Raw genomic sequence first — 20,279 nt, forward strand, 5'->3', positions numbered from 1 at the left:
CGAATGTAGCACAATATATGTGTATCTCTAGAATATGAAGGACTTGTCAAACAGTTCGGAGCATCATGTTAGTAATTGGATTGAGTAGCATTCACTATTTTTGTCAACTTACAGGTAGCAACTTCTGGTATATTATTCATACAATACACATTGTCTAGGTCCAAGTTTGTGAAATTCTAAGCAAATGTCAAAAACAGTATAAGACATCTGTTCAGATCAAGAATGATCATGAAGCTTTATTGATCATAGGGTACATTATTTTCTGGTTTTGTACATAAACGACAACATATACACACAAATTATACTACGAAAGAGAAATCAAATGTACAAAACTGCTCAGGAAAAAGCAAAAGCTAAAACTGAAGCCTGAACATGTCTGAACCAATTCTCTTATATGCGTTTTGCTTCAGACCTTCACTCCTATCCGTTGAGCAACCTGTAGAACCAAAAAGATACACAATTCATTTTCAGTTGTCAATAATTTATATTAACTCTTGAGAGATTTGAGGAAATCAGAGAGATTCGTTACCTGTTTAAAGGAAGTAACTTCACTTCCCCATAGCCAAGCATCACAGCCCGCGTCTCTAGCTCCCCATACATCATTCCTACGGTCGTCTCCTACATGAACCGCATCCTCAGGTTTCACTCCTAATAACTCACAAGCTTTCAAGAAGATAGTTGGGTTTGGTTTCTCCGCTTCAACCTGACAAAACAATCAAACACAAAAACCTTTAGTACTGTATATATACACACACTCACTCCGAAAACATTTCAGATCATCTACGAAAAGATACAAAGAAAGAAGTGCTATTACTTCTGCTGAAACAGCTACAGCATCAAACCAGTCTTCACATCTCAGTGCTCTTAAGAGAGGTCTTAACCGAGTATCGAAGTTGGACACAATGGCAACTTTTACACCCGCTTCTTTAATAGCCTTGAACACTTTCTCTGCCTCTGGATCACATAACTTCCACGCCTGTGAAAACCAAATGGAATAAATAGATATCAAGAGAAAGTTACAAACTTCAACGCGTTTCCTCAAGCATATGGAGAAGTAGAAGCGGAGATCAAACCTGTTCTGTAGTAAAATAGCTGTAAAGCTCTTCAAAGTAGTGAGAATCCGAACAGCCTGTTGATTCAGTCACTATATACTGCCAGAAAGGTCTCGCATCATTTACATATCTGCAAACAAAGAATTCATCATAATCAAGAACACCACAACAAATGTAGTTTTCCCAAGTGTCAACTTCAAGCCTGATCTTTTGCACAGAGATGCATCACTAGAGTCGTAATCATGATCAACAATGTAAAAAAAATTCATTCCAAACAAATATAATGCCTCAGATGAAGAGAATTAAATACCTAAGATGAGATCCACCCCATGGCTTCTGATAAGCTCTTCTGTATCTAGTAAGTATCTCAGCCTCCGAGTACTCAACTCCATACTTCTCTCCAATATTCTTGTATATCTACAGAGTCAAAATCACCAACACAGCTCAAAATCACCATCACATTCCCAACATAACAAAGCATTCAATCGCTTTCAAATTGATCAAACCATACACAGAACCAAAACATCAATTCCACTAAATATTCCAATAGTATAAATATACTAAAAGCAATTCCCCATTGAATCAGAAAGAACATAATGAGAGACAGACCTGAGCAGTAGGTTGAGCAGGAACAAGGAGAGTACCAACAGCATCAACAAGCAAAGCCTTGTGCGTGATATCACCGTACAGAGATCTCCTATAATCTTCATACTCCTTCAAAACACTTCCCAATCCGTAAACCCCACCAGTTTCGTCATCCTCAGCCACGACAGCTGAAGATGATGATGAAGCAGAGGAGATCCAACGGCTGACCAATGCTCCCGTTCTCGCGATCCGATCCGTTCCCTGAGTAATCCCACTGGAAAATAGAAGCGTCGTTGCCTTCCTCATTCGTAACGCCGCCATAGCTCTCTCTCGCTCTCCGTGATCTGTTCCGTTATCGTCTCGAGATTATAAAAGGGGAGAAGAAGAAGAAGCGTCGCGTGTGCTGAGAGAATCTTTTTTCACGCATTAGTGTGAAAGTACAACTATACCCTTCCATATCATTATTATCCGCTAATCAGAGAGGAACTGGTGATGTGGCAGATTATTAGTGGCTATTAAAATCATGTTTAGTGTCTCTATGTATCCCACATCAAATGAGTATATAGATAGATATGTACATGATTGATACTATACGAAAGATGGGATAGGGTTTGAACTTTGGTTTTCATAGTTGAGATCCAGATTAAAGGTTCTCTTCACCAATTAAAGTAATAGCTTTATCTTTCTTTCTTTGTTTCTTTCAAATTCGAATCCTTTATCTTATTATATACTATAATGAATCATATTATTTATGTGGTAGGGAAACAGTGTTTTTTTTTTGCATGCATTCATTCTTGATACAAACTTCTACTTGTCTGGCTGATGATATATATTAAATCTTTTTGAAACATCAAATTAGCCAATAAAAGGAATGGATCGGATTCATACAATGATTTATCTATCTTTATTTTTGTATATTTCACATCGCGACAAGTATATTGTTATTATTACCAACTTATGTGGGAAAACGGTTACGCTTCATTTGGATAAAGTTAATCATTCTCAATTCATAATAAGAAAATAAAGTAAGAAAATTGGGGCCTGACCAATTATATGCCATGCAATGTAATATAAGGATACAAATGATGAACCGGTCAATTCTAGAGGGAACCTCTTTCGAAATACGTGGCTTAGAAAATTAACAAACGGACCTACATGTTTGACAAACATGGGCGCCAAACTCAAACATGGGCCAGACGATTAAGTGTGTAGGGTTTTAGGCGAAGGCGATATATGGATTATTTGATTGTTAACAAAGAACCGAACAAGGGAAATGCATGTTCAGTTCCACAAAATTTGTAAAATATAATTTCTGGTTTTGGTTTGTTTCGTGGACTTTTCGGTTACTTTCGTATGGAAGGAAGGACGAACAAAATCAGGTTTTGGGCTATAGTGTTTCTTTGGATGTTGTCCTTATAAAGGACCTTTAGACGTACTATGTCTTTAATTTAGTTGTTAATGCGATACGGTTTTCTACATGTTTTTAGATAGAGTACACACACGACAAGAGTTAAACAAATTGTGGATCTTTTATTAATGTATGAATCTTCGGCACCAACAAAGCTTGTTTGTTGATGATTTTGAATTTTTAAAAAAGATTTAGATTTCAAATTGAGAGTACTTGTCTTTCTTTTAAAATAAAATATAGTACTTTTCATTAGTTTCGAATATACGAATCTGATAAAGAGAAGATATTCTTTATATGTGATATAAGACATCATGATGATATCAAAGAAGATTAGAAAAGTCTGATGATAAGAGAACATAATTGGACCCATTGTGGAGAATTTTGAGTGTCATTGCACTAATTCTTAAAACGACCTAACGTCGTTCATAAGTACTTACAAATCTAATATTCGATATTTCCGAACTTATGTTAAATGAAACCGGATATATACTTCTGCTGTTACTAGCTGTTTTTTTTTTAAATCAAGAAGTTCTACTTTATCATGTTTTTTAAGACTGGTCCAAGTTAATTAATTATTTTTTACCCCGCTTAAATTTAAGATTTGATCCAATTTTCTCTAAAGCATGACATTTGTTATTATTTTTGATATATGAAAAAGGGAACACGTACGTATTTTTTGTGGCTAGGCGAATTTATTATATGATTAGTTCCCCTTATAGACTGTATAAACATGGTTTTTGTAATAAGAAAAAACCCCGTATAAACATGATCTGCAGTATACAATAGTTTTCTATAGGAATATTAAACGCTTAGATAAATTCTCGTTACAAGTATATTGGTCTATAATTTTGGTGGTGATGTGATTAAATGGGCATGAGATTAATAAATTTAGTTAATTCATATGCCATGAATTAGTAGAATTCATCAAATAATATATAAGATATGAAGATGCAGTGGCCCAGTGAGCCTGTTTGATATTCATAATGGTGACGGACCATAATTTTTAATGTTTTTCTTGGTTGAGTAGAACTATCCTCTCTTTTTGTTGTGGAAAACATAATCGATTACATTACATACATACAATAAACTACATCAGCATGACTAAGTGAATTATTGATCGATCAGATACAAATTTAAAATCTCCCAAGTAAGGTCATGTGAATCGTACTTGAGTAAGTCATCAAAGTAAGCAAGTGTGGTTAGTGATCTTGTTGTGTTTATGTAGATCATTTCTCGATTCCTTTAGTATGATAACGCGATCTAAAACATCGGATTATCCTTACGAATATGCATCACAATAAGTAATTCAAGCGTCATAAAGTTAAGTATTCTTCAAGCGTCATATATATATATATATATATATATATATATATATAGAACTGCGCATACACACAAACATATACAAAAGGCCACTTACTTTATTTCCACGTACCATCTAAGATACGTTCATAGTACCACTTTATTGTATTAAAATAAGTACTTAATGTGGCCATACGTTATACGGTAACATATCCATGGTGTTTAGCTCCCTTTTCATGGAGAAGCTTCCTGCTCGGTAGATTTTTCTGCGACTTGGGTGCGGCTGCAACATGCGCTGCACTGTCCATAAGCATAGCTGCCGCAGCAACCGTATTTGCAGCCGCCACGGCCGCGTTTGGAGGTCTCCACACTGTTAGTTTCCTCGTTGGGGTAACCACAGCAGCGGATGCAGCCGTAGCTTCCCCGATAGCAGCAACCGTACCTGCACCACTTACCTATGTTGTATCCTACACCATATTGCTGAGGTTCTTTTGCATCCGTTTCATCATTGAGATTCACCGTTTCAGCTGTTTATATATGTAATATATGAGAGGGGGATCATATATGCATGGAATTAAACCATGTTAACGTATATTGCTTACATACAAAAACCACGACGATCCACGTGATATCTATATAGATATCACGAGAGGATAAAAAGATGAATAAGATATATATGCTTACTTTGTTCCGAGGGTGTGGTTCTAAACGGGTCTGAATTAGCAAGAGATAAGCAGGTAGCGAACAAAACCAAGACAACAAGAAACTTGTAGCAAGCCATGTTTTTCTTTTGCTAAATTTGCACTTTTTTGGTTGAAGTAGCTAGATCCAAACTTGTTATGTATATTTTGTTGTGATCTGTGAAAGATGTGTGAGCTTTAAGAGCATGTATTTATAGTGTGTCCCGGTTGATGAAAGATGACGCGTATCGTTACGCACGCGCACAATTTATTTTTTAAGAAATAATAAAAGTAATTTTAGATAGTCCATCTTTACTTTAAAACCTGCAGGGGCCGGCTATGTGGCTTTTAATTTACTATTCTTTGTTAATACTGAAAATTTTGGACCCTCGATCTGAAGGAAAACTGAAAAATATATTTCTGGACCATATGCTTTAGCTCCTCTGGCACACCCACATAACAATAGTACATTACCCTTTCTCGATTAAATGTATTGAGATGCATCATCATAGCTTATATATTTGTAGAAATCGCAACTGGAGTGATGGTGCAGTGCTTACTAATTACGTAGAAAGCCTTTGACTTCATTGACATTCTTCATCATACGCTGGTTGTGTACTATGATGGTCTTCCCTAGTACTCGGGCTTTATTTTGTTTGAGTAACCATTTTGGTATCATCAAATATAGAACTTCCCTAAACCTCGATAGAACAAAATTCCAAGCAAACCCTCGATTAAATCTGATTGCGGAAAGTAGAGCAGCAGCCATAGTTTGTAGAAATAAACATTCATAAAAATCATATATATTATTAATATTATAATATCATCAAAAATTCCGCTATAGCACATTTGGCTGCATGAATATGACTCAAATTTAACCGATAATGAGTTATTTCCTGATTTCTGGGTTCAAATCCGGGTTCAAATCCCGGCAGTGGAAGTATTTTTTTGCGACAATCATATTCTACTTTTCAACTTTCAATTCTTTTATAACCTTATGGGAGTGAGACATATTAATTTATGAGATTCGACTTTCATAAGTCTAAAATTGGATAATATAAACTATACATAAAGTGGTAATTCGGATCAATCGTATTCTACTCTTCAACTTTTAATTTCTTCTATAACCTTATAGGAGTGAGACATATTAATTTATGAGATTCGACTTTCGTAAGTCTAAAATTGGATAATATAAACTATATATAAAGTGGTAATTCGGATTAATGTTTTGCAGCTATAGTTTGTAGAAATAAACATTCATAAAAATTATATATACTGTTAATATAATAATATCAACAAAAGTTCCGCTGTAGCATACTGGCTGCATGAATATGATTCAAATTTAACAATAAATGAGTTATCTCCTGATTCCCGGGTTCAAATCCCGGCAGTGGAATATTTTTTTCCGGGTTACAAGCGATAATCATATTCTACTCTTCAACTTTAATTTCTTTTATCACCTTATGGGAGTGGGATATATTAATTTGTGAGATTCTATTTTTGTAAGTCTACGATTGGATAATATAAACTATATATAAAGTGGTAATTCGGATTAACGTACATAACTTTTTAAATTTCTTGCGGTGAATATATACTATTCATTGTCAAACATTGGTGGAGATACCAATCAAGTGTTTTGCAGCTATAGTTTGTAGAAATAAACATTCTTAAAAATCATATATACTGTTAATATAATAATATCAACAAAAGTTCCGTTGTAGCATACTGGCTGCATGAATATGACTCAAATTTAATACTAAATGAGTTATCTCTTGATTTTTGGGTTCAAATCCCGGCAGCGGAAATGATTTTTTGTGATCAAAATATGCAAATTTTTACACATAATATTTAAAAATATGGTAATTAACAAAATAAAATATACCATTTATTACTGTAAACCTTTTCTAGGATTACAAGCAACAATCATATTTTACTCTTCAACTTTTAATTCTTTTATCACCTTATGGGAATGAGACATATTAATTTGTGAGATTCTACTTTCATAATTCTACGATTGGATAAATAAATTATATAAACTGGTAATTCGGATTAACGTATGTAACTTATTAAATATCCTGTGGTGGATATATACTATTCAATGTCAAACATTGGTGGAGATACCAAGTTTTGCAGTTATAGTTTGTAGAAATAAACATTCATAAAAATCATATATACAATTAATATTATAATATTGACAAAAGTTCCACACTGACTACATCAATATAACTCAAATTTAACACTAAATAAGTTTACTAGCAACAATCGTATTCTATTCTTCAAATATTTTTTTTTATCACTTTATGGGAGTAGGACATATTTAATTTGTGATATTCTACTTTCATAAGTCTACGACTGAATAATATAAACTAAAATGGTAATTCGGATTAACGTACGTAACTTATTAAATTTCCTCAGGTGGTACATACTATTCATTGTCAAACATTGGTGGAGATACCAATCAAGTGTTTTGCGAACCCTAATCTTCGTCGGTTTCAAGTTTCTTCTTTATCCTCAGACTTTTCTAAAGCATAAACATTCAATTAAATATAATTCAATCACTATAACAGAAAAGCTATTATTGCTCAATCAAACTTCGTCACGTATGAACTTGCTCAATGAATTTTTGCCACGTGTAAGTTTTGCTTTTATTTAAAGTCATAATGTTACGTAAGTGTATTGGATAGATCAACTTGGCTTGGAAAGATTGCGGAAAATCGCGCACCACAGAATGATCAGAGTCAATATACGATATATCATAATGTCGAGTGGAGTGTTACGTTCCCGTTATTTTTGTAATTTTAATCACGCATCTAGATTGTGGACCGACTCAAACGTATTAAAATGTTAGGATGATTGTGTTTTCTTTTCCAGTCAAGTTCTTTTTCCAATCGTTTATAGTTAAAGTTAACAACAAAATATTAGTGGATTTTGGTCCATAATTTATTTCAATTGCATCAATCTATTTTTAGAAAAGTTAATTTGGTAAATAACAACACGAAGAAGATCAAGCTTGGTGCTTAGATAATGGTTTTTGGTTCGGTTACGTTATCAGACGAATGTTGAATTTGGTCGTCTAAGCAGTAGTATTTCAGTTCCATCGTCTATACGGGTCGGTTTATATGTTTCCTGTTTCTAATTGTTTTTTCCTTCGTTTAGATCAGTCTTGGTGATATTTCCAAAAGAAGGAAGAGTTTGAATTGGGATTGTGCGATTGTTTTTGGAATCTATAGAAAGCTAACATTATCATTTCGAACGGTGAGTTTGAAGACCAAGAGTTGGACTTTGTGACTACTGTTGGACACGTGTAGGCACCGTATGTTATGTAGAGAGCATGGCATTACACAAGGAACCACAGATAAGAGTTAAGCTGTTGAAGCTTTCGATGCTTGAAATGGCCTTCAACGTTCAACTCTTTTTAATGGGGTTTGACCAAATTAAGTATTATATACATATCTATTTTTAATAATTCAGCTGTTCGATTCTATTTTTCAAGCCAATGATCAAAAAAGATTTTCAATAACACACATTTGTTTTCCGATGTCACTCGAACCAACTATCTATAAACGATTAAAAATTACATATATACATAGTGTTAACTTGATATTCCGAGGATATATGCTGATCAAGTCTTATCTCTTTTTTTTTCTTTCTTCTAATGAGTATATACTATCTCTTCTTTTTTGTCATTTAACATGTCATTAGTTTAATAATGAATACATTAAAACTAAACAGTTATTTGGCAAATAAAGTATTTTACTTCACTAAATATTTTCAGTAAAAAACGAATAACAAAATAAAATTAATAATTCTTTAGAAAAACTGTTTACTGCTAGTGACTTGTGTATAATTGGCTTAATAATTCTTAGTTTACATGTACCCTATATACTGGTTTATTATTGATAGTATATACTTCAATTATCTCATTGTATAATGCAGATTTAAGAAGTTAGATAAGATATTGACTATTAACTGTTTGTAAAGTATTTCTATTTATACCAATACAAAGTATCGTTAGCAAAGTTGAATACTGACTATAAATATAGAATATTACTAGTGTAAAACATATATATCCAAGAGAAATGCTAGATGACAAAACAGTACCCGTTGAAATCGTGATTTTTATTTTATTTGTTGACTAATTATAATGTGAGTATTGACCAAGAGATCGCTGATATTTATAGATGCATATAGTTTTTTTTTTGGTAAAGTATATATGCATATAGTTTAGTTTATAGTTTTGTTGTATTGTTTACATTTGTGACATCGATTAAAATGTGCGAGTAAAATCTACACATAATTAAATCATAAAAATAAAAGAAATTCAATGAATACAAAAAAAAACTAAGTAAATAGGATTCGATGATTACATGAAGGTTCTAATAAGTTTGACAGACAAGTTATAATTAATATATATATATATATATATATATATATATATATATCCAACCTAATCTTTCAAGAATAAAATTATGAATCATTTGCTCCATTGGGATTTGTAAATTTTGGAGATAAGTTGCAGTTTTTTTTTTTTTTTTTTTGAGAAAATCTTCCTTCTTCACCGATTTTGTTATATATTTATCATTATTCAAGAAAGCACTAGACGGTATGTAGATAGTGATCCAGTGCCTAATGCCTAGAACGTCTCGGGGTTTAAACGTTTTTAGGTGGTCTAGACGTTTACAATATAAAACATTATATATAAAATTAGGTAAAAATATATGTTAAAAGAAATAAAAAATAATTTATCATAAACTAAAATTAGAAAAATGCATTTATTTAATTTAGATTAATAACACATGAACATTTATAAATATGTATATGAATATATAACTTAAAATTTTAAATATATACAGTTAAAAATTAGAAATATATATTAAAATAATATTATATAATTTTAGGCGGTCCAGACGATCGTTTAGACGTTTGCTGAGCGCCTAGATCGCTTTCTTGAACACTAATATTTATATAGATTTTTTTCTCATTTTTTCTCACTAATACCAAGATTATAAACTTAATTATGTTTGTGGACCGGCTCCATTATGGAACTGATTTCTTGAAATTACAAGTCTATTTCTTGATTAGATGCAAATTAACTTGAAGATGCTAATAGTCTCTTACAACAACGATAGTCTGTTAAAGCTTTAATTAATATCCAAATAAATACTGTGACTACCCTTTTTAAGCAATCTCAAAAGTAACACTACCAAACGTTTTTGTTTTCTGAGCTATATATATAATATACGTTGTCCGCAAACATACTTAAAGAATCGGAAACGCTTGTAATTTTGTTAAAATACCTGTTTTTCTCTTAATTTCATTTGACGGCATATTCGATATTGAAATTGACAAAAGAGGTATAGATGTTATCATTGTGAATTTTGAATAGAAACAATATCCACCCTATACTAAAGCAGTAAAGCTTAACTAGACGAAAAAACTAGAAATTATAAAACATGTCATAGCATCGAAGCTCGAAATTACCTTTCTCAATCATATTTTATGAGACTTCTCGATCATATCATGGTTTCTAGAGATGTTTAATATGATTTACTTTTTACATTATATATAAAGCGTAAAGAAAAAGAAAAAAAAGATCGCCATAAATATGTCATTATCTTCCCTCACTCGACATAATTGACTGGTTTCTTGTCGCCAAGTTTTGCTTCCCAACTATAAATAGATGTGCTATGCTCATACACTCTTCAGTCTTCATTAACAAACTCACATTCCCTCACCAAACCAAACAAGCTAGCTAAGTGTCTTGTGTGACGAAAACAAAACATGGGAAACCTAAAGTCTCTCGCCCTCTTAGCTTTGCTCTTTTCTCTCTCCCTTGCTGTTTTTGCGGACACATCCACCGATGCCACACATGGTATATATGAACAACTCTATATATATAATTTTCCTTTACACTTTCGCATAATTATGATCGAATATCTATATTCTTGGTATATAACCTGTATACCACACGTGCAGCTAAGGATGATGTGAAACCAAGTACTGACGCAACCGATGCCGTAGAGCCGCAACAACGTGGTCGAGGCGGTTGTAGGTACGGATGTTGCGGCAGCTTCGCTTATGGGCGGTGCAGCGCTTGTTGCAGCCAACCTCAGACTGCGGAAGTCGAAGCCGAGGCCAATGACGTTGTTGTAGAGCCGCAGCAAGGCTGGGGTGGAGGCGGTTGTAGGTACGGATGTTGCGGTGGTTGGTGGGCTGGACGGTGCAGATACTGTTGCAGCCGATCCCAAGCCGAAGAAGCCGAGAATGTTGAGGCCAACGTTGTTGAGCCTCAGCAGCGTGGCGGCGGCGGCGGTGGTGGTGGTGGTTTTGGCGGGGGTCGTGGTGGCTGTAGGTATGGATGTTGCGGTGGGTGGTGGCGTGGACGGTGCAGATACTGTTGCACCAGTCAAGCTGAGGCCAACGAAGTTGTGGAAACTGTTGAGCCCCAGCAACGCCGTGGATGTAGGTACGGCTGCTGTGGAAGCTATGCATATGGACAGTGCAGTGCTTGTTGTTCCAAGAAGATGGGCACGGAGGGAGAGACGAAGAAGGCCGAAGCGAAGCCATAATTTAGCGTGTAACACAAACTCTTTATGTTTGTATGCATGGTTAATTACCAGTACGTACGTCTGTCAAAATAAAAGAAATATAGTGCCTAATCCTAAGAAGGTACCTAGAGCTCAATAATAAAAATCGTGGGTTCCATAATAAGTATTTTGAGTGTCTTTCTCGTGGATGTTATAAATAATAACAACTGTTTTTAATATCAATCATGGATTATAATATTTTCTTTACAATCTCCTTTTTTTATTTGTTAAAAGTTTCCTTTAGAATTTTATTTATGATAAAACATGTAGCTAGGTGAATAATAAACCATAGATTAATATTAAATGGTACTATGTAGATTTCTAACATTTAATATATCCTAAGGGCAACTCCAATGGGGGATATATTTTAGGGGGTTTTAAACTGTTTATTCATATATTTTGTAGTTTGAGGTGATTAAGAACTTTGTGTTTGTTAATTAAAAGTTTTTCCCCCAATGGTAGGTTCTTATTTTGAGTCTCTTAATTTATTTTTATTTTTTGAAAATAAAAAAATTAAATAAGTCATATATGTTTATAAAATTATTGTATTTCATAAAATTTTAAACATAGGAAAACACTAAAACATAATAAAAGATATGTAAAATTCATAGAAAAAAGAAATGCTTAATTGTATTCTCCAAATTTTGCCCAAATATTCTCAACCAAACCAAATTGGTTTGGGTGGTTGTTGATGTTGAACAGGTGGAGTGAGAAGAGATTGTCAAACTTGATTGGAAATTTGGTCACTAACTTGATTTAAGCATTCATTAATGGTGTCATCAAAATTATTGTGTGAAGAAGATGTCATTTTAGAAGAAAAGTGAAATAAAAGATATAGAGTGTTTGATAAGATAGAGAGTGAATTGGTGAGTGTTTGATAAGTCCGAACAATCGTTTTGTAGACTTGTATCTCCAAAAATTTGTGATTTAAAATCGTAAGAAAGTTTGTGGTTTGGTGAGATAAAGACAAAACTTGTACTTGTTTGAGAGTGAGTTGGGATGAGAAAATATTTGAAACTTGAGAATAAAGCAGACTAAATATGAAAGTGCTTACAATCAAAAGTAGCCGATTCTAGTTTGCTATATATACAAGTTTATTGAACAACAATTGTGGAAAGAAAAACACAAAACGTGTTCACGGGAAGGAAAAACACAAAGACTTATGTTCTCTTGTGCCGACGTGACAGCTGCTGGTTCACGGGAAGAGCAGAACCACAGACCAGTTTCGTTCTTTTATGCCGACGTGAGATCACAAGGTTCACGGGAAGAGCAGAACGTAAACCTGTCGAGGATAAGCAAACAACACATGAGATAAGAATTAAAAACAGAACAGAACTATGTTATAAGAACATAACCACATTGTAAAACGATTCACTAAACCATTCACAATAAGTGTTACTATTACAACTACCTACCAAGCATTTGTGTTTAAGTGTCACAAACGAAACTATCAACGACAACAACACAACACAACACAACACCTAAAATTCTCACAACCAAACAAGAAGAAAAGACATCAAATCAACAACATCTCCGACAAATCTTTATGTGAATAACTCAAAAACAACAACATTGATTGTAAAAAGAGACACACACTAACCCGTTTCTCTCTTGCTTTATAAACATGGCCAAACTTTAATAGAGTTGAAGCCGATTACAAACACCAAACCACATACACAAGATCAACAAACACAAGAGAACCCAATTATTGCAACATGATAGTAAACCAAAACAGTTTTAAACCAAAACATTTATAAACAAGGTTGTCTCACCTTGTCGGATTAAGACAACACAACATGATAGTAAACCAAAACAGTTTTAAACTGCAAGAAACGCATTCAAAAGAATAACCAAAACCTATTCAAGCAAAAGAACCCACAATAAAACACATCAAGAGAATCTGAAAAACACATCACAAATACGATGGAACATGAGAAACCAACAGAGATATAGGGCAAGAGACCAGTTAGTAACCTGATATTTCTCTCTTCAAACCCTCCCACACATTAATCCTTGTACCTCGACTGCCTGCATCAAAGAGACAAAGGTATTTAATTTCTCTTATATAGAAAGACAGAAAAAATGGGTTAAGAGAAAGAACACTACCTGAAGATATAGGTAAGAGAAGAAAACGATCCATCAGAACCATCACCGACCAGCAAAGCATCCTCCAAGAGGTAAGAATCAAATGAACCAAAGTACAAATTCAGAAACAAAGAAATGAGAACAACCAACTCTAATCCCAAATTTACGAACAAATTCAAATAAACCCAAATCCCTACTAACTATTCGTGAATTCAACATACTACACAGAGAAACTTACCCTTGCTTCCAATTGTTTCAACCTCATCTGGATGACTCGACTCCAAACTCAAATCAATATCATCTGATTCGTCTCCGAGATTAAATCCCTTCCGCTTCCCCTTTCTTCTCCACATTCGCCTCTGATTTCATAGCTGTAACATATCCTTCTCCTTCCTTTTGTCAAGAATGGCCTTCGATCGAGAGAGAAACAACGAGAGAGAGATCGAGAGAGAGAGAGAGATCGAGTGAGAAAGAGATCGAGAGAGAAAAAATTGTAATCGTCAAACAAATGTTTTTTTTTTGGTCGGAGAAACAAATGTTTTTTTGGTTCTTCTATTTTTTTGTCCAGCCAACGAACACTCGACACGTACAAGCTCTTAAACCATAATCGAGTATGCACTATTAGAGCCTCTCTTACATTTTTTTCTTTATTCTGATTTTTTTTTTCCTTTTCCACTAAAACCCCTCTTAGAACCCTGCGTTGGGGATAACCTAATATTTAAGAATATAACAACTGCTTTATATATAAATTCATAATTTAAGGGATATATATATATATATATCTTTTGATTATATATGTATTATAATGGTGGAAACGCATATTTGTTTTAATAAATTTAAGAATTTGTACATGCCAACGAAAGCAGCATTCACCGATCTAATCTAACCCACCGGCACGTCACTTATAGATATATCCACCCTCGTAAATTTCTGATATTACGCCTCTACTAGTACATACCCTCGCTCAACCTCACGAGTCATGACCGTGCCGTTTCCATTGTACTTGGCCCAATACGAATGGACCATGATCCAGTCCGCAGCCAGGCCCAAAGCGGCGCCTCCTAGCCACGCGTTCGACATGGCGAACTTTGTCCGCTTTGGGTGTTGTATGTGTTCAAGGCTCTCAAGAATCCGCCAAGTGGACTCCTCTTAATGTTATCGCGAGATTCAGACGTCGTCGTCGACGTGTCGTTGAACTAGTAACGTAGGATCCGACGTATGGCCGTCTCCATGACGATAAGGTAATCAACGTTTTTAAAACGAAGCCGGTCGCAAACGCTAGGGGTTGCTTAGAATAGTCAGATATCCGATATTTAAACTGACAAAATAAGGTATTGATGTTAACATTTTAAATAGAAACTCTACCTTGCTAAGTGCTAAAGCTTAACCAGACAAGAAAAAAAAACTAAAAATTAGAAAACATTTCATAGCATCAAAGCTTCTATGTAGGTAAGCATCTTTCTAAATCGGTTTTTAGACTCTTCTATTTCATAGCATTTAAAGATGTTTAATACTCTTTCTATTTCAAACTCGTTGTTAATTCAGGTCTTTTCATCGTATATTAAAATATATATAACTTTTATATTTTGTGTAACTAATATATATTGATTTATTTGATAGTTTTAATAAACTAGAAAAATAAAAATAAAATTAGAAACATTAATTACAGTATTAAAAGCATAAGACGAGAGTAGATATAATATATTATTTTTATATTTTTGTTAAGCGTATATAGAAGTGATCCCCATAAATCTCTATCGTTATCTTCCCTCACTCGACACAATTGACTGGTTTCTTGTCGTCAAGTTTTGCTGGCCAACTATATATATATAGATGTGCTGTGCTCATACATACATTCTTCAGTTCACTAACAAAATCATATTCCCGCAACAAAATCAAACAAGATAACTGTTCTGTGTAACGAAAACAACACATGGGAAACCTCAAGTCTCTCGCTCTCTTGGCTTTGCTTTTCTCTCTCTCCCTCGCTGTTCTTGCGGACACATCCACTGATGCCACACATGGTATATATGTACAACTCTATATTTATAACTTCTCTCTTTGCACTTTCGATCATATTGATGAAATGATGGTCGAATATCTAACTCATGGTGTATATAAACCTGTAAATTACACGTGCAGCTAAGGATGAAGTGAAGCCAAGTACTGAAGCAACCGATGGTGTAGAGCCCCAGCAAGGCTGGGGTGGTGGTGGTTGTAGGTACGGATGTTGCGGTGGCTGGTGGGCTGGACGGTGCAGATACTGTTGCAGCAGTCAAGCTGAGGCCAACGTTAACGAGGTTGTGGAAACTGTTGAACCACAGCAAGGCTGGGGTGGTGGTGGTTGTAGGTACGGATGTTGCGGTGGGTGGTGGCGTGGACGGTGCAGATACTGTTGCAGCAGCCAAGCCGAGGCCAACGTTAACGAGGTTGCGGAAACTGTTGAGCCTCAGCAAGGCTGGGGTGGTGGTGGTTGTAGGTATGGATGTTGCGGTGGGTGGTGGCGTGGACGATGCAGATACTGTTGCAGCAGTCAAGCCGAGGCCAAGGTTAACGAGGTTGTGGAAACTGTTGAGCCTCAGCAAGGCTGGGGTGGTGGTGGTTGTAGGTATGGATGTTGCGGTGGGTGGTGGCGTGGACGGTGCAGATACTGTTGCAGCAGTCAAGCCGAGGCCAACGTTAACGAGGTTGTGGAAACTGTTGAGCCTCAGCAAGGCTGGGGTGGTGGTGGTTGTAGGTATGGATGTTGCGGTGGGTGGTGGCGTGGACGGTGCAGATACTGTTGCAGCAGTCAAGCCGAGGCCAAGAAGGTTATGGAAACAGTGGAGCCCCAGCAACGCCGTGGATGTAGGTTATACGGTTGCTGTGGAAGCTTTACAACTGGACGGTGCACTGCTTGTTGTTCCAAGCCGATGGCCACGGAGAAAGTGAAGAAGAAAGAAGAAGCTAAGCCATGATTTGGCATATAACACAAACCCTCTATGTTTGTATGCATGCAATGCATGGTTAATTACCGGTACGTACGTATGTCAAAATAAAAGAAATATAGTGCTTAATCCTAGGAAGGTACCTAGAGCTCGATCAAGAAATAAATAAAAACCGTTGGTTCATATAATACGTATTTTGTTATGTACTCGACTTTTCTCGTGGATGTTATAAATAATAACAACCCTTTTAATATCAATCATGCATTATAATACTTTCTTTACAAAATTTAATTATGATCAACCATATACAAGCTAGCTATCTCAATAAAGAAACCATAGTTTAATATAAATGGTACTTGGTACTTGGTACTTGGTACGTAGACTTGTATGTAATTCTAACTGCTTCTACAATCAAATTATGAATTTAAGGACATATATCTTTTGATTATGGATGAATTATAAATTTGTAATTTATAATGATGGAAACGCATAGTATTTGCATTAGTCAAAATTTATACATGCCAGCGAAAGGAGTATTCACCGATCCAACCCAAAGCGTTCCATCTCTTTCCTCCACCTCACTAATAGATATCCACTTATTCCCATTTTTACCCTCGAAAACTTCTGATATTACTACGCCACTACTACCCTCGCTCAACCTCACGGCCATGCCGTTCCCTTTGTACTTGGCCCAATACGAATGGACCTTCATCCAGTCCACAGGTAAGCCCAAAGCGGCGCGTCCTAGCCATGCGTTCGACATTGCAAACTCTGTCAGCTTTGAGTGTTTCGTGTTCAAACCTACCCAGAATCCGCCACGTGGACTCCTCTTAATGTTGTCGGGAAACCCAGGGAGCCTCTCCGCGAAAACCTCGTAGCTATCGCGAGATTCAGGCGTCCTCGTCGTCGCCGTCGTCGTCGACGTGTCGTTGAGCCAGTACCGTAGGATCCGACATGTGGCGGTCTCCACGACGAGAAGGTAATCACCGTTTTGGCTTAAAACGACGCCGTTTGCAAACGCTAGGTTGCTTAGAAGAGTGGTCACTTGTTTCGTGTTTGGGTCGTACTTCATTAGTCTACCGGTTCTGTCTCCACTCATCATCACCCCTATATAATTCCTGAAATATCAACAATAGTTAGCTCCAAATTCTAATACATCATACCAAATGATAATGATTTTAAGATTAAAATTTTACATTCTTTACCTCCGTTGATAAACCGAACTGCTGTCGGTAAAGTAGACAATTCCGGTACGTGGATCGATATCCAAACCGTTGGTAAACCGAAGGGGCTCATCCAGCTCACGAGTGGCTACACCTCCTTCTAAGCCAACTTTAAGAAGGCCCATATAAGCATCAGCGATATAAAGGTCACCAGTGGACTCGTCAAAGGAAAGNTATAAATGGTACTTGGTACTTGGTACTTGGTACGTAGACTTGTATGTAATTCTAACTGCTTCTACAATCAAATTATGAATTTAAGGACATATATCTTTTGATTATGGATGAATTATAAATTTGTAATTTATAATGATGGAAACGCATAGTATTTGCATTAGTCAAAATTTATACATGCCAGCGAAAGGAGTATTCACCGATCCAACCCAAAGCGTTCCATCTCTTTCCTCCACCTCACTAATAGATATCCACTTATTCCCATTTTTACCCTCGAAAACTTCTGATATTACTACGCCACTACTACCCTCGCTCAACCTCACGGCCATGCCGTTCCCTTTGTACTTGGCCCAATACGAATGGACCTTCATCCAGTCCACAGGTAAGCCCAAAGCGGCGCGTCCTAGCCATGCGTTCGACATTGCAAACTCTGTCAGCTTTGAGTGTTTCGTGTTCAAACCTACCCAGAATCCGCCACGTGGACTCCTCTTAATGTTGTCGGGAAACCCAGGGAGCCTCTCCGCGAAAACCTCGTAGCTATCGCGAGATTCAGGCGTCCTCGTCGTCGCCGTCGTCGTCGACGTGTCGTTGAGCCAGTACCGTAGGATCCGACATGTGGCGGTCTCCACGACGAGAAGGTAATCACCGTTTTGGCTTAAAACGACGCCGTTTGCAAACGTTAGGTTGCTTAGAAGAGTGGTCACTTGTTTCGTGTTTGGGTCGTACTTCATTAGTCTACCGGTTCTGTCTCCACTCATCATCACCCCTATATAATTCCTGAAATATCAACAATAGTTAGCTCCAAATTCTAATACATCATACCAAATGATAATGATTTTAAGATTAAAATTTTACATTCTTTACCTCCGTTGATAAACCGAACTGCTGTCGGTAAAGTAGACAATTCCGGTACGTGGATCGATATCCAAACCGTTGGTAAACCGAAGGGGCTCATCCAGCTCACGAGTGGCTACACCTCCTTCTAAGCCAACTTTAAGAAGGCCCATATAAGCATCAGCGATATAAAGGTCACCAGTGGACTCGTCAAAGGAAAGGCCTAACGGTCGTCCGCACACGTGCTCTGTTCGTTGGTGCTCGTGCGATCCCTCACAACCTTCTCTGCATCGAACAAATCTTAAAACATAAAGTGCCAATGAAGTGTAATCCTCTTCCTTCATCACAATTATTTGTTCTTCAGAACTAATTATGCTATTAACTTACTAAACCCCTGAGGTTAATGACAGCTTTATTCGCCGCTCTCTCAGTTCCATTGCTATAGAGTTTTTTTTTTTTTAAAACATGTTGCTTCACAGTTTCAATGTAATTTTTCGAACAAAATTTCTGATTTATCTTATACTACGAGTCTAATAATCTTTAAACGTAAGTCACATCACCATATAAATTAGTGGTATGGTACATGTTAATATATATATTTACATATTTCAATCTATGTGAAAATGTGTCAGATCATTTGTATCTACTATCTACTAGCAAACTTGGACCACTAGAATTAGTCATTACATTACACATTTCCTAACCAAAGTAAAAAAAGGGTGGTCGTTTACTCATTACTAAAGAGACTCCTAGTAAATAAAGATGATGCATTATATTTTATCACTCATTCTTTAGCTGTCAGCATTTAATTTAGATTTCTTGAAAAGAAGAAAAAAAAACTACAATGTTTCACAACACGCGTGTGAGGAACATCATGGAAGATAAGTATATTCATAGAATATAAAACTAAAGAAGCACCAACTTAATAAAATGGGGTTTGCATGACAAAAAAAAAACACTCAAGTTAGTAAGTTACATATATATATTTACAGTACATGCACATGCAATTGCGTTTTAGAATCCCCAAGAATGGGAACTTCACATGCATGCCCAAATAACAAGATTGTGAGTTAGAAAGTTTATATCTGCAAATTATAATCAACCAAGTTGACCACGTGAAAAAGTTGAAGTACATAGGCAGAAACAAAAGAAGTACCGTTTATTCATTGGTCGGGAATGATAACTAACTGTAATAAATCAAAATTGAATTAAACTACCAAATGTATTCCTTCGTTGTTAAAAATGCAAAGGAGGTACGCAATCTTATCATTATTATTGTTTGATACACAAAGGAAGTAATTTTGTTATTCTGATTTTTTTTTCCTTTCTTGTCACAGTGTCATTCTGATAATCAAGTCAATAATTTCGATGGGACATACGAAGTTGGTGGATACAATTGAAGAACTTAAAACCACAACAAAAAAAAAA

The 20,279-nt window shown here is 35.7% G+C and overlaps 5 protein-coding genes across 8 annotated transcripts in view; 2 read left to right on the top strand and 3 right to left on the bottom strand.

Moving 5' to 3' along the window:
- On the bottom strand, positions 211 to 2,022 carry LOC104782612 (haloacid dehalogenase-like hydrolase domain-containing protein 3). The gene is made up of 6 exons (XM_010507589.1): positions 1,662 to 2,022; positions 1,363 to 1,469; positions 1,074 to 1,182; positions 815 to 976; positions 530 to 703; positions 211 to 436 (listed from the first exon to the last, which is right to left on the bottom strand). Exons 1-6 carry the CDS (start codon positions 1,956 to 1,958, stop codon positions 407 to 409), a joined length of 879 nt encoding a protein of 292 aa, XP_010505891.1. The 5' UTR covers positions 1,959 to 2,022; the 3' UTR covers positions 211 to 406.
- LOC104782613 (CYC02 protein-like) lies at positions 4,396 to 5,205 on the bottom strand. Its single transcript, XM_010507590.1, has 2 exons — positions 5,029 to 5,205; positions 4,396 to 4,871 (listed from the first exon to the last, which is right to left on the bottom strand). Exons 1-2 carry the CDS (start codon positions 5,123 to 5,125, stop codon positions 4,579 to 4,581), a joined length of 390 nt encoding a protein of 129 aa, XP_010505892.1. The 5' UTR covers positions 5,126 to 5,205; the 3' UTR covers positions 4,396 to 4,578.
- On the top strand, positions 10,720 to 11,760 carry LOC104782614 (keratin-associated protein 5-2-like). Its single transcript, XM_019245013.1, has 2 exons — positions 10,720 to 10,896; positions 11,001 to 11,760. The coding sequence occupies exons 1-2, from the start codon at positions 10,806 to 10,808 to the stop codon at positions 11,591 to 11,593; spliced, it is 684 nt and encodes a 227-aa protein (XP_019100558.1). The 5' UTR covers positions 10,720 to 10,805; the 3' UTR covers positions 11,594 to 11,760.
- On the top strand, positions 15,037 to 16,842 carry LOC104782615 (multiple epidermal growth factor-like domains protein 6). 3 transcript variants are annotated; one of them, XM_010507594.2, is made up of 3 exons: positions 15,037 to 15,145; positions 15,600 to 15,720; positions 15,839 to 16,842. In XM_010507594.2, the coding sequence occupies exons 2-3, from the start codon at positions 15,630 to 15,632 to the stop codon at positions 16,651 to 16,653; spliced, it is 906 nt and encodes a 301-aa protein (XP_010505896.1). In that variant the 5' UTR covers positions 15,037 to 15,145; positions 15,600 to 15,629; the 3' UTR covers positions 16,654 to 16,842. The 3 variants fall into 3 exon arrangements, with proteins under 3 accessions (XP_010505896.1, XP_010505897.1, XP_010505895.1); XM_010507595.2 differs by lacking the exon at positions 15,037 to 15,145 and having other exon boundaries at positions 15,560 to 15,720; positions 15,839 to 16,368; positions 16,498 to 16,842; XM_010507593.2 differs by lacking the exon at positions 15,037 to 15,145 and having other exon boundaries at positions 15,560 to 15,720.
- Positions 17,076 to 20,279, bottom strand: part of LOC104782616 (protein STRICTOSIDINE SYNTHASE-LIKE 2-like) — a 3,904-nt gene continuing 700 nt past the window's right edge. Inside the window, exons 2-4 of one of the 2 annotated variants that reach the window (XM_019245014.1) lie at positions 19,051 to 19,136; positions 17,829 to 17,997; positions 17,076 to 17,741 (exon numbers count right to left, since the gene is read on the bottom strand). In XM_019245014.1, the coding sequence (XP_019100559.1) occupies positions 17,129 to 17,741; positions 17,829 to 17,997; positions 19,051 to 19,136 (868 nt within the window). In that variant the 3' untranslated portion in view covers positions 17,076 to 17,128. Of the gene's footprint in view, positions 17,742 to 17,828; positions 17,998 to 18,128; positions 18,795 to 18,881; positions 19,137 to 20,279 lie in introns of those variants that run through there. The other variant, XM_010507596.2, reaches the window with a different exon arrangement.

Source organism: Camelina sativa, chromosome 4 (assembly GCF_000633955.1).
Source record: "Camelina sativa cultivar DH55 chromosome 4, Cs, whole genome shotgun sequence".
NCBI classification, from domain to species: Eukaryota; Viridiplantae; Streptophyta; class Magnoliopsida; order Brassicales; family Brassicaceae; genus Camelina; species Camelina sativa.

What these genes read in the sequence shown, in the direction of transcription:
- LOC104782614 (XM_019245013.1), top strand. Translation starts at nt 10,806, where the DNA reads ATGGGAAACCTAAAGTCTCTCGCCCTCTTAGCTTTGCTCTTTTCTCTC. An exon ending in ATCCACCGATGCCACACATG is followed by an intron (nt 10,897 to 11,000) that starts GTATATATGAAC and finishes CCACACGTGCAG; the next exon opens with CTAAGGATGATGTGAAACCA.
- LOC104782613 (XM_010507590.1), bottom strand. Translation starts at nt 5,125, where the DNA reads ATGGCTTGCTACAAGTTTCTTGTTGTCTTGGTTTTGTTCGCTACCTGC. An exon ending in AACCACACCCTCGGAACAAA is followed by an intron (nt 4,872 to 5,028) that starts GTAAGCATATAT and finishes ATATATAAACAG; the next exon opens with CTGAAACGGTGAATCTCAAT.
- LOC104782612 (XM_010507589.1), bottom strand. Translation starts at nt 1,958, where the DNA reads ATGGCGGCGTTACGAATGAGGAAGGCAACGACGCTTCTATTTTCCAGT. An exon ending in TGGGGTGGATCTCATCTTAG is followed by an intron (nt 1,183 to 1,362) that starts GTATTTAATTCT and finishes CTTTGTTTGCAG; the next exon opens with ATATGTAAATGATGCGAGAC. An exon ending in AAGTTACTTCCTTTAAACAG is followed by an intron (nt 437 to 529) that starts GTAACGAATCTC and finishes TTGGTTCTACAG; the next exon opens with GTTGCTCAACGGATAGGAGT.
- LOC104782615 (XM_010507594.2), top strand. Translation starts at nt 15,630, where the DNA reads ATGGGAAACCTCAAGTCTCTCGCTCTCTTGGCTTTGCTTTTCTCTCTC. An exon ending in ATCCACTGATGCCACACATG is followed by an intron (nt 15,721 to 15,838) that starts GTATATATGTAC and finishes TTACACGTGCAG; the next exon opens with CTAAGGATGAAGTGAAGCCA.